This window comes from Carassius gibelio, chromosome A18 (assembly GCF_023724105.1).
Source record: "Carassius gibelio isolate Cgi1373 ecotype wild population from Czech Republic chromosome A18, carGib1.2-hapl.c, whole genome shotgun sequence".
NCBI classification, from domain to species: Eukaryota; Metazoa; Chordata; class Actinopteri; order Cypriniformes; family Cyprinidae; genus Carassius; species Carassius gibelio.
Window position 1 is genome coordinate 3,472,672 of NC_068388.1, and position 11,948 is coordinate 3,484,619.

The window sequence follows — 11,948 nt, forward strand, 5'->3', positions numbered from 1 at the left end:
TGCATGTTCACAAGGTCCTCTCCAGTCAGAAGTCATTCCAAACGCTCACGGTCTCCGTGATCTCAGTCCTTAACAGCTGTCAATCAAAGTGCACTGGAGAAGGAAGAGGTTGCTCTGGGACATGGGGCCTAGAGTTTATACGGGGAGAACATGCATTATGCATAACAGCAGTAGAGAGAACACCTGAGGAGAAGCAGTAGGACATGATGTGAATAAGATCCTAATGCACTGCAGTCTGGCTACAGAGGAAAGAACCTCAAGAGGAACGACAAAACTGTTCCACTGCAGGAGACTAAAAGCATATAATGGGTACATCCACAGTATTTCCACACAGATGCCTAGATGTTCATATTTCAGAACTGTGCAAGTAATGGACAATCTCTTGGTGCCCTTTAAAAAGTTAAAGAAACCCTGGAAGTTCTCAAGGAATCGGTGATCATAAAGAGAAGGAAGAAACGTCATAAAAATGAAAAGAAGGACCACTGAAGGTCTTCAGATTACAAATTGCCAGAAATCTTCAGGGAACCTCGAGGCATACTTTAAGTTTTTATTTTTAAATGATTTGAATCATAAAGGGAAGGAATAAACACTATAAAAATAAACATCTACCAAACCAAATGAACTGGCTGTGTGGATACAAATGTTGCAAAACCTTTACCTATAGACTAAAAACAAAATACTAAACTAGCCTAAAACTTACCACTTATTATCCAGTGTCTCCGAAACTTTGTGGACCTCAAGTTCAAGCAGCTGGAGTAATAAGAGCACTTCCGTCAGAAGGAAACCGTAAGCGAGGCATGAGTAGGAGTAAGTCCAGAAATTAAGAAGGAACTGTGAGTAATCTCAAAGCCCACACGTTTGACCCTTTCTCTACCAGTACTCTGTCTCAGGTATGTCTCATAGCAACCAGGATGTGAGAGAGGACTGTGTGTTCCTCCGTTCACACTGATGCTGGAGACACACTGATGCTGAAAAGCATTTTACAGTTACACAGCACTGTTTCAAAAACCCTCAAGTGGTGAAGTGAAGCTTGGATCTTGTTCAACTTTAAATTAGATCAGACAACACATCGTCTAAAGACCCGTTCACACCAAGCAGGATAACGAACTAGAAAGATTACGATATAAGCGTCCACACCAGAGAACGATATCGTCTGGTTTTTTAAGCACATGCGCGTCTGATGCTTTCAATTCTCTTTCTTTGTTACAGCAGGATGGATTTTGATTGGCTGTCAATATTTTTTTTATAGTTCATCAGATGGAAAAAAATAATAGTTCTTAAAGTGATCAAGTGGGTTCAAGTCTAGGGCTGGCAATACCACGACTTAGGTGCCCTTGAGCAAGGCACTGAACCCCCAACTGCTCCCCGGGTGCCGCTGCATAAAGGGCTGCCCACTGCTCTGTGTGTCTTCACGGTTTGTGTGTGTGTTCAAAGTGTGTGTATGTGTGCACTTTGGATGGGTTAAACGCAGAGCAGGAATTCTGAGTATGGGTCACCATACTTGGCTGTATGTCACGACACTGTGCCTTTATTGTTATAGTCGTGGTGTGGGCTCTGCTATTCTTTAATATTAAGAACGATTTATAGAACTAGATCTTTATCGTTATCTTTATAGTTATTGAGCTTGGTGTGAACAGGCCTCAAGAATCCTCAGTCCAGACATGATAGATTTAATCCTAAAATTAATTGTTTTTTTCTCATATAAAATTAATTTTATGATTTAATATTCAAGCAGAATTGCAGGACATTACAGACACTGCAGATGTTAAATTCATAGCAGAAAAGACAATCCCAAAAATGCAATGTGACAAGTACAGTGACAACTTGTGCAAAATTAGCAGGCCTTTTTTTTTTTTTAAGTTAAAATATTATAAAACAGCAATTTAAAAACTTATATAAGGCTTTTAATGTTTGTTTTAGAAAAAAAAACTCTTAAATGGATTCAAGTTTCAATTCAGTAAAAGACAAAACAAGAAAAAAAACTACTTATATTTGTGCACGCTCATGTCCCTTCTACAAAGTCAGTCTATGTTTTTATTAGCATGACCGAATTATCAATTATGCCCCATGTGCAACCAAAGCTTAACACTTGAGGTTAAGGGTTTTGACTCAGAAGTATGAGATATAGTAATAGTGATGCCTACCTTAGCATATCTTCAGGCTGAAATGAGGCCGAAAAAATAAAATAAATAAATAAACCCAAAATCTTGAGTTTGACATGTGCTGTGTTTATTTGAACAATTCTGTTACCAAATATCTATTAAATATACATCTTTCATTCAAGTTCAAAGCAGGAGACAGCTAAACCCCAGCATTTACAAGCACGTCTGGACGCCCCGTGTCCCGTCCCGTTAAGGCCCCCAGGCATTTGGCTTTCTTTTGGACTGACCAGACAGAACGAAACACGTCGGAAGCGAGACAGGAGGAGAAAGCAAGCGAGAGTGCCTCCACAGCAATAGCGTGACTTTAAAGCTCAGATATGAGAAACTCTGGGCGGTCACTCCAGCTCATGAAGATTAGATTTAGATGGGGTTAGAAACATAAGAGAAGCCATCTTGTCATATGTGTTACCGCCAGGAGACAAGAATCATAAATTACAGTCCAGAGGATTTTTTTGTGTTTTTTTTTTTACATTGTTCATATAAAGGTTATATTAAAAAAAACATTTATATGACTCCTACGCAACAGTTTTGAAGGTCTGCAGTATCAAGTTGGTTTGGTGGATGAGCCGGTTGGCACTGGTAAACACGTTTATTGCCCTGGAACAAAGACATAGAGGGAAGAAACACAAATTACATTTGAACACGAACTAATGATGTATATGAAATCACAAACGCTATGCAGTGAAATTCCAGGGCTTTTTTCAGGCAAAGACCTGGTTTAGGTTAACACTTCATTCAAAATGAGCTTAAAAATACCAAAAAGTGCTGTGTGTGGGTGAAACGCCCATTTTCCAAAAGTTCACATATTACGAGTTCAAAAACCATTACCTCCAGTTTCCAAACCAAACCATTTTCTCCTCTGCTCTTATTATAATATAATAGATAACTTCCAAAGTCATGCAGTGATAATAATATACACTGCTGTTCAAAACTTTGTCAGTAAGATTTTTTGTGCGTGTGTGTGTGTGCAATAGATGTATTGAATTGATCAAAAGCGTCAGTAATGGCATTCATATTACAGATGTTCTCTTTTAGAAATGCTGTTCCTTTGAAATCTCTATTTATCACAAAATTGTTTTTAATACTGATAATAATTATAAATGTTTCCTGAGCAGCGAATCAGTATATTAGAATGATTTCTAAATGATCGTGACACTGAAGACTGCAGTAATGATGATGAAAATTCAGCTTTGCATCACGGGAATAAATTACATTTTTAAATACATTTAAATGAAAAACAAGTTTTTAAATTCAAATAACATTTTACATTATTACTGTCCTATTGCATGTTTGATCAAATAAATGCACCCTTTTTCAAAAATCTTACAGAGCCCAAATTTTTTTATTCTATTATTTATGTTATCTAACACACACACACGTCCACAAGGTACTTAAGTTATAGTTTTTACTTTAATATGCCACATTTCTCCATGCTTTATTGAAAATAATGTAAAAAGCAACAAAATAATGAATTATGTTGAAGCTGGTTCTCAATAATTCTTTTTTTTTTTTTTTTTTTTACAAAAAATGATTAAAATTATCAAACATTATTATGTTATTTAGTTCATAACAAATCATTAAAACCACAACACTGCTTATCTGAAGCCTCGCCTATGGATTTGTTATTTATTTAATTTGAATGTTTCTGTTGTGTTGACATACTACCAAGAACTTGCCGTTTCAAATATGAAATAACTTTTTTTGCAAAGAAAAAAAGATAATGAGGTAATTCTTAAAAGCGTCCATACTTTCCGTCTTTGAAGTATGTTTTCAGAGTGTCACTGAAGCTTTTGGAGTGTTTGACAAACTCTTTCTTCTGATGCTCAAGTGCCTGGAAAACACAAAGATGATGTTATACAGTATACAGACTGCATCCATCTCATAATGACAGCGTGTGTGTGTGTGTGTGTGTGTGTGTGTGTGTGTGTGTGTGTGTGTGTGTGGGTCACTTACCCTTCTGTTCTGATACTGGTATTTCTTAAAGACGTTGTTCACTGTGTCCAGTAGTTCTTTTATGGCACTGGCTATATCTCTGTGAAAAATCAGACATACTGTATGAATGTCTCAATCAGGTGACGCTTTTTGCTTTTTATCAGCAATATTTATGACCTTGATCAGGGAAAAGGAATAGAGATGAATACACAAGATTTCAATGTTAATATTAACTTTTCCTGTTCTTTTTTTACATACAACTAGGATTGTCGAAAGTACAGATGTCGGTAGGGAAATGTAAAAAAATATGACAATGCCAGGATTTCTGCTAGTATTTTGAGCATTTTTGAGAGGATTTTTAAACACCTCTGATTGGCTGTTGTGTTCACACGCTCAACACTGGCTACAATGATCCTCGCTTCACACTTTTCACAGAGTGCTTACACACACGGGAGTTTTTGAAAAGTCATTATTACAATTTATGACAATTTTAGAACTGTCAAAAATAAAATTTCACCCCAAAAGGTATAAGAAAGAAGGGAAAAGAAATCAAAATCCTATTACTCTTCATAAAAAAAATGTAAAAAAAGGCTTCCCATCATATTTCTTCTTTTGGATTTTGGGTAAAATATGAACCAGTTGTCAAATATTGACTTCAAATATTAAAGAAACTTTGTCAGGGCACATGCACACGCCAAAACTGATGTAATGAAAGACAAACCATGATGCAAAGGGATAAAAAACAAAGGTAAGTGAAACTTTTTGTGAGTATTTGTGGGCCTAAAAACGCTCTTACTTGATTGTCTGCAGGAAACGGACTCGGTCGTTGATCTCGTCAGGGATTTTGCTGAGGATCTGTTTCAGAGCGCGAGCTCTTTCATTCAGGTCCTGGAACTCCCGCTCAGGCCTGTCAATCTTGTACTCTGCACACAAAGAACACGCCCACAGGAAACACTCAGTCACCACAGAAACACTTGCCTCTAATAGCCTACCATTAACATGCGCTACACTTAAAGACATAATGGAACTTTTAACTACTTTCACTGGTTTTTGACAGCCATCAGAGAAACTCGAATGCGTTCCCCTGAACAATTCTAGATTATCCTGTAAAGTACGGTAACACAGTCAGGCACCTCACAAACACAGCGTTTACAAGGATAGATTACAGCAGGAAGATCAAAACAAGGATTTTAAAATGGGCTTGGATTAAATTAGGAAGTACATTTATTATTATTTACATTTCAAATCAACACAAGTGAGCATTTATCTGGAAACCCGGTGCGTTTCTGCGCATTCATTAGCAGTATAAAAGTCAAAAACACTTTCACAAGATCAAATTATGAGGGAAACTAGATTGCAGTCATTCCTTGGGTTTAATTCATGAGGAAACAGCGCTCCCTAGAGGCACGAGGCCGCAACGTTAACTACACTTTGCATTGCAAACCATACAGACAGTATTCTCCTCTTCGAAAATGTGCAACATCATACACACCCTCAACATCGTCGGCAGCCATTCGTAATAAAGACTCGGTGAAGTTGATCTCCACGTTCTTCTTCTCCAGAATTTTCATGATGATATCCTGAGTCAGTCCCGGGTTCTCCTTTTCTGCCTGACATGAACAAACCCCGAGCACGAGTCAGTCCAGCGCAACCACAAACAAAGCAAGCAGCAAATCAGTCTTATAAAGATTTGACACGAGCTGAATTATGAATCCATATATCAAACTTTTCATCTCTTCAAACTTAAGACATCATTTCATTTGATTAAATATTGACTTTCAATCGATCTTCTATTAGGCAAAGAAAAATAAAAACCTCAAAGCGCTTTCATGATTTGTCTTCTAGCATTATGATTTATATGACTGTTACACAACAATATTGCGGCTCCTGAAACTTTCTTCTTCTTGACTTTCTTTCTGAAATCTTGTGGTAAGAAACCCAGAAGACTCCTAATCAAAACTTTTTCCTCCCCTGTGATTCATTTACAATGTTAGTCAAGGTGCAGAACTGTTCCTCGTGACTAACTTTCTCTGGTCCTTATAATTAAAATGTTAGGAGCTCTGCTACGATCAGGTGCATTGGGATAGGCAAAGGTGCTGAATAGGCAAAGTTGCTCTTCCAAGAGAGCAAGGAAAATAGAAACTACTCCTTATATAGCTACTTGACTTCTGACTAGCATTATTTTCTGGCCCTGATGACATCAGCAGAAAAGGAAAGTCGTTTTAGAGGTGGAGCAGTTACTACATTATGAAAAAATAACATGCTGATAACTGATTAATCCAGGAACAAATAAATGGGATCCGGTTTGATTTCTATTTGATGTAGATTAAATTATTTTGATATTCTGACACAATAATAAAAATTAAATTAAAAAATTAAGTAGAAGAAATGCTAATAACTGAACGGTGTCTTATTTCCTCACCTTTATGAAAGCTGCTCTCAGAGTCTGTGCAGCAGACAGGTTTACTCTCTCCAGCTGTAAGACACACAAAAGACTTTTGAATTTACTGCAAGATGAAGAAGGCTGTTTGGTTTCAGTGTCGCACACATAACACACAGTCATTATCACCACATTCAAATGGAATATAGTTGGATGAAGGTGTAGATTTTACCTCTAATTAAACATATAATAATTGATCCACAGAAGTACATGTAGGCTGTGTGTTAACTGTGCACATACGTATGAAGATTATAATGTTAAATAGATTTCTATTTTAAAATAAAATGTTTCTTGAGCAGCAAATCAGCATATTAGAATGATTTCTGAAGATCATGTGACACTGAAGACTGGAGTAATGATGCTGAAAATACAGCTTTTAATCACAGGAATAAAATACATTTATAATGTTTTTGTTTTTTTTTAAGAATATTTCTCAATATTACAGTTTTACTGTATTTTTTTATTAAAGAAATGCAGGCTTGTTGAGCTTAGACTCATTGAAAAAAAAAAACATTTTAAAAATCTTACCAACCCTACATTTTTGGAAGCTTGTGTTACAATCTAGAAATTAAAATATTTAAAATATAAAATGTGCTTTTCTTAGAAACTTCAACACAAAATAATACACAGTTTAAACCTAAAAGATAAAAGTGATACTACAAAATGTTATTAAAGTTAAAAACAAAGCAGATAAATACATTGAAATACGTACATTTTGCAGGCAGTCAGTTGAATTTTATTCTAAATTTACACACATTACAACTAATAAATTTAAACGGTGTATTTTATATTGAAAGACATTGAAAACAGCTATATGTAATATTTAATATTTAACTTAAAGCAATTATTTAGCTACAAAAAAAAGACAATGTCACACAAATTTATTTCTTTTTCTAACTTCTCAATAAATTGAAAGAATTGTACCAAAGAAACTAACTGCTGAAATAAATTATTATTATTTTCATTTTTACAAGTCCAACTTAGCAAAGTTCTTTGTTTTAGTTATTCACATTCCAATGCTGATGCAGTCCTCATATCATTGGGAAGCTTAATTAAAAAAAATCAACTGAATTAAACGTTCTCATCTTAAGTTAGTTCTTCAATGGGTTGTAAAAATGAAAAGGACATTTCATATTTATGTTAAAAACATTAATGATAACTTCATTTATCTTCTTATCGTTCAGTCTGTTCAAATAATGTGAAAGCATCCAGACCTAGTGTTCTCAGGACAGAAAGAGAGCAGTGTGACCGTGTGTAGTCCGTCCTGAGCATGAGGGTGTGCATCATTTGCATCTGAGCTTCAGTTTGTGTCAACTCAACCATCACTGAACTCTCTCCTACCGGGGACTAACCACCGTACCTCATTGAAGACAGGGTACATCACAGCATACAGCGTCATGGATACCATCGAGGTCGCGTCCGCTTCATTCTTCATCTCTTCCATTGTCATCCTCGTCAGGGCGTGGGAAGGGATGGGGGGAGCGTCATTCACTCCTGGGGGCTCCCAGACAATCGCTGAAAGAAAACCCAATGAGGAAGAGATTATAAAAGGGTAGCGGGAATTAATTTTACTGTTAAGGAAACAACATTTTCAAACTGTGTTCAAAAGGTAGAGGTGATAGCTGTGGGAAAAGAACAAGTTTTCATTGAGATTTACGCCCCTTAAAATTAAAGGAATGAGAGATGTGGCCAGTGAAAGAAAAATCAAGGCTGTTTACAAGACATGCATTTAGAAAGATTTTTAATTACCCCTATCATGTTGTACAGACCAAGGACAATAATGATGTTTTGATACTTTATACATTAAGGCCCCATTAGTTAATTTATTAGTAAAACATAAACTGCCAATGAAAAATTATGCTAAACATTCATTAATCTTAGTTAATTTTAATATTTAATAACACGTTGCTAAAATCAATAGTTGCTACTGTGCTATTTAACGAATTCGAGCTAACAAGAACTAGCAGCTGTATTTTTTTAACAAAGATTAACCACAAATAAATTTAATTAACTTCTGTAGCAAATGTAGCTATTGCTCATTGTTAATGTTAGTGCATTAAATAAGATTAACTAATTAGATTTTACTATTGGTCTTTATAATTCTTTTGCAGTTTAATCTTTGTGAAATTATTTACTTTATACATTTCTGTGTGTATTGCTTTATTGTTTTTAAATGTTCCGTTTGTTTCTGTTATCAGAAAAAAAGTTATTAAACCTGATGTCAACACTTATAATACCATATACCGTGATAAAAGCATTATCATTTAATCGCAACATGAAAATTTGACACAGTCACATGCCTACAGCAAATAAAAACTCATTCACACAGCGAAAGGGGAGCAATTTAGTGTTCACACTAAAGTACGAAAATCTTCAGTTTATTATAAGTACATGCTGCAGTTTTATCGTCTAAATTCTCGAGTGGATCCTGATTGGTTGTCAATGTTTTTAAACGTTCTTCAGCTAGAATAAAATCATTCTGAAAATGGATCCAACAATATCAGTCGTTACCATTGTAGTTATGGCTTATTCTCCTCCCCCGGTGGGCGATGTTAAAAGTCAGACTGCAAAATTTTAAAAACGTAAAAAACTGCAACATTTTATCATCAAAACTTTTTTTCTGATCTTGACAAAACATTTTCAAAAATTCTCAAAGTTCCATATTTGGTAGATATTTTTTGATAGAAGTAATACCGTGACAGAAAAAAAAAATACAAAATAGTAAAAAAAACTCAATTTTTGTAATAACAACTTCAAATTTGGAACATAATCGATTTTAGATTCAAAAATATTTTGGCAAATATTTATTTTATATGAAAAATATTTATAATATTAAATAGTACAGTAGAGCATTTTCTTTACAACATTATAGGATTTTTTGTTTATTATAAGCATGAGCTGTAGTTATGTCTCCTGCCTCTTTAAATGCTTGAGTTGATTCTGATTGGCTGTCATTGTTTTTGTCATCAGCTGAAAAAAAAAAAATCAATTTTTTTAATGATTCCAACAATATTGTTCCTCAATTTGATTATCATTATAACTGAAGTATGGATGTTGGTGTGAACAGGCCTCGAGTCACCTTATTTTTCTCAACATCCACAACAACATGCCAATGTGTTTATTCCTTCACCCGACACGTGTGAAACAATAGCGCTTGTTGTTATAAGGTCACGTTTCCTCTCAAGCTACAGGGAACATTACAAACCACTGAAAGTGAGGCACGCTTATCTCAATGCTGTTGATTGAGACTAACTGACAGGAGGCCGAGTCATTCCCAGCTGATCAGAAGGCCTTTGGCCCCGCACTGGGAAGCGCCTTATCTGGGATCGCTGTGATGTCATCACATAGAGCAGGACTATGGTTGGAAATACCAGCACTCCTCTTATAAAACATGGTTGCCAGGTTACACATGCATTATAATAGCGCACCTTTTTCCTCCTGACAAAGGCCAACCAACACCTGATTCCTATAGAGTCTCTAGTCAGAGTCTGACCTTGGCACTGAAACGCCCTAACACAGGTGAATCCTGAATTATATCCACCTATACTACATTGTCACCATATAAATGCATAAAAGATTAATTAAGCTAAAGAAAGTTAGTCAACATATTCACTGTCAAGTAAGGAAAAATTCTGCCACTTAATAAACAACAGCATTATTAAATTAAGCAGCTATGCATGATAATATTATTTTTGATTTAGTTTATTACACTGTTGCATTTCTGTTAGTGAATTTTGAGTGAATAGTAATAATTTCAATATTATTTTTATATATAAGAACTGCCACTTTACTCAAAAGATGAAAAAAAAAATCCACTAAAATCACCTTTCATAAATAAATATGATTTAAAGAAAAAGTCAGAATACAATGGTTTCTCAATCTGATGTCGAACAGCTGGCTCAAATCATATAATCATATAGCTGGCTTATACATATAATAGTTATGAATCAATTAAATTTTTCAAGTAGTCATATAACAAATAATTTTCCACACCATTAAAATCTTTGAGTATGTCTTCTAATGTGATTTAAAACAAACATTTATTCCATTCAAGATTATAAATAAATGTTGCAATAATAATAATAATGTCTATCTAATAATATAAATCTATCTATCTTTATACACACACACATTTTAGAAGATCAATAATCACTAATTAGAAATGAGTTAATAACTACAAAAGCCATGAAAATGTTTCTATATTATACCGTATACATCTTCTCCAGGCAACTCAGGTCTCCTTTCATTTTCCAAACAACATTTTCCATCAGTCTAGCCATTTTTTCTCACACAATATAAACGAATCTTCTTACTTTGATCTTTTTCTGCCTCTTATATAAGTGGATAACAATTCTGAGGGACATCAAAACAGTGACACTGAGCTCTCTAAAAACTAGTCTCAATTCCATTTATAAGAAAGATCTGATCATCGACAGAAACACAAACTCGGTGACAGCTTACCTACAAAACTCTAAAATAAATCCATTTATCAATCCAACGCCGTAAACATTTGTCAGACTGATTCAAGCTATCGAGATGTTTCAGGTTAAAACCACTGATGTATAATATATAATATATAATATACACACAAACACACACACACATATATATATATATAGATCAGTGGTTAACACCCAAATGTGACGTCATCATATTTATCAAAACTGCAGTTGTGTGAAACACTGTAACAACTGCCTAATTCTCATATCCGATCTGAAATAGATCTAGGATTTCAACTCTTCAACATTTGTAATGATATAACAACTATGTAATCTGATTCTGATTACTGATTGGTATAAGATCAAAGGCTATTTCGTGGTAAATTTTGTCATTCTAAACCTGATTGTTGTTTAATTACATCTCGTCCTCAGCAGGCCTAACTTTTGCGGTCTTTAAACCGGATTTACTCCACATTACAGTTTGAAGCCTGGAAAATACTGATCTGAGATGGGCTACCTGGCATTGGACAAAACATATAATCAATCAAATTTAAACATTATTACTTTTCTTAGTTTCTGATCTGTTGTGAGGGTCTGATTAGCTGGATTGCTAAAGTCCCTGCTAGCTAACGTTAGGTAACTGCCAACTAAATTTTTTTTCATAGAAATCGCAGCGAAATGAACACCGTTAATAACAGGTTGAAATTACAAAATGTGTTTTCAGCCTCTCCTACCTGCGTGAAGCTCGTAGTGATGTTTATTTGACTCCTGATTAGCTCGGTAACTCTTTTGAATATTTTCCTTTCTGTGTGGAATCGCACGCCAAAGACGGAAGTTTTCTGCGTGACCAATCTAAAGAACGAGGGGCGGGGCTACGTGTCGGCGAGGGCCAATCAGCAAACAGCCAGGGGATAGAACGACGCGAGGTGTGACGTTCTGTAGTCAATTTAGAAGACCTCAAACGATGAAATGCTA

General features: G+C 35.1%; 1 protein-coding gene across 1 annotated transcript; it reads right to left on the minus strand.

The window, feature by feature from the left end:
- Nucleotides 1–2,207: 2,207 nt before the first annotated feature.
- LOC127934225 (programmed cell death protein 10-A) lies at nucleotides 2,208–11,869 on the minus strand. The gene is made up of 8 exons (XM_052531465.1): nucleotides 11,708–11,869; nucleotides 7,895–8,049; nucleotides 6,517–6,570; nucleotides 5,587–5,704; nucleotides 4,891–5,017; nucleotides 4,116–4,194; nucleotides 3,911–3,993; nucleotides 2,208–2,759 (listed from the first exon to the last, which is right to left on the minus strand). Exons 2-8 carry the CDS (start codon nucleotides 7,982–7,984, stop codon nucleotides 2,678–2,680), a joined length of 633 nt encoding a protein of 210 aa, XP_052387425.1. The 5' UTR covers nucleotides 7,985–8,049; nucleotides 11,708–11,869; the 3' UTR covers nucleotides 2,208–2,677.
- Between the last annotated feature and the right edge of the window lie 79 nt (nucleotides 11,870–11,948).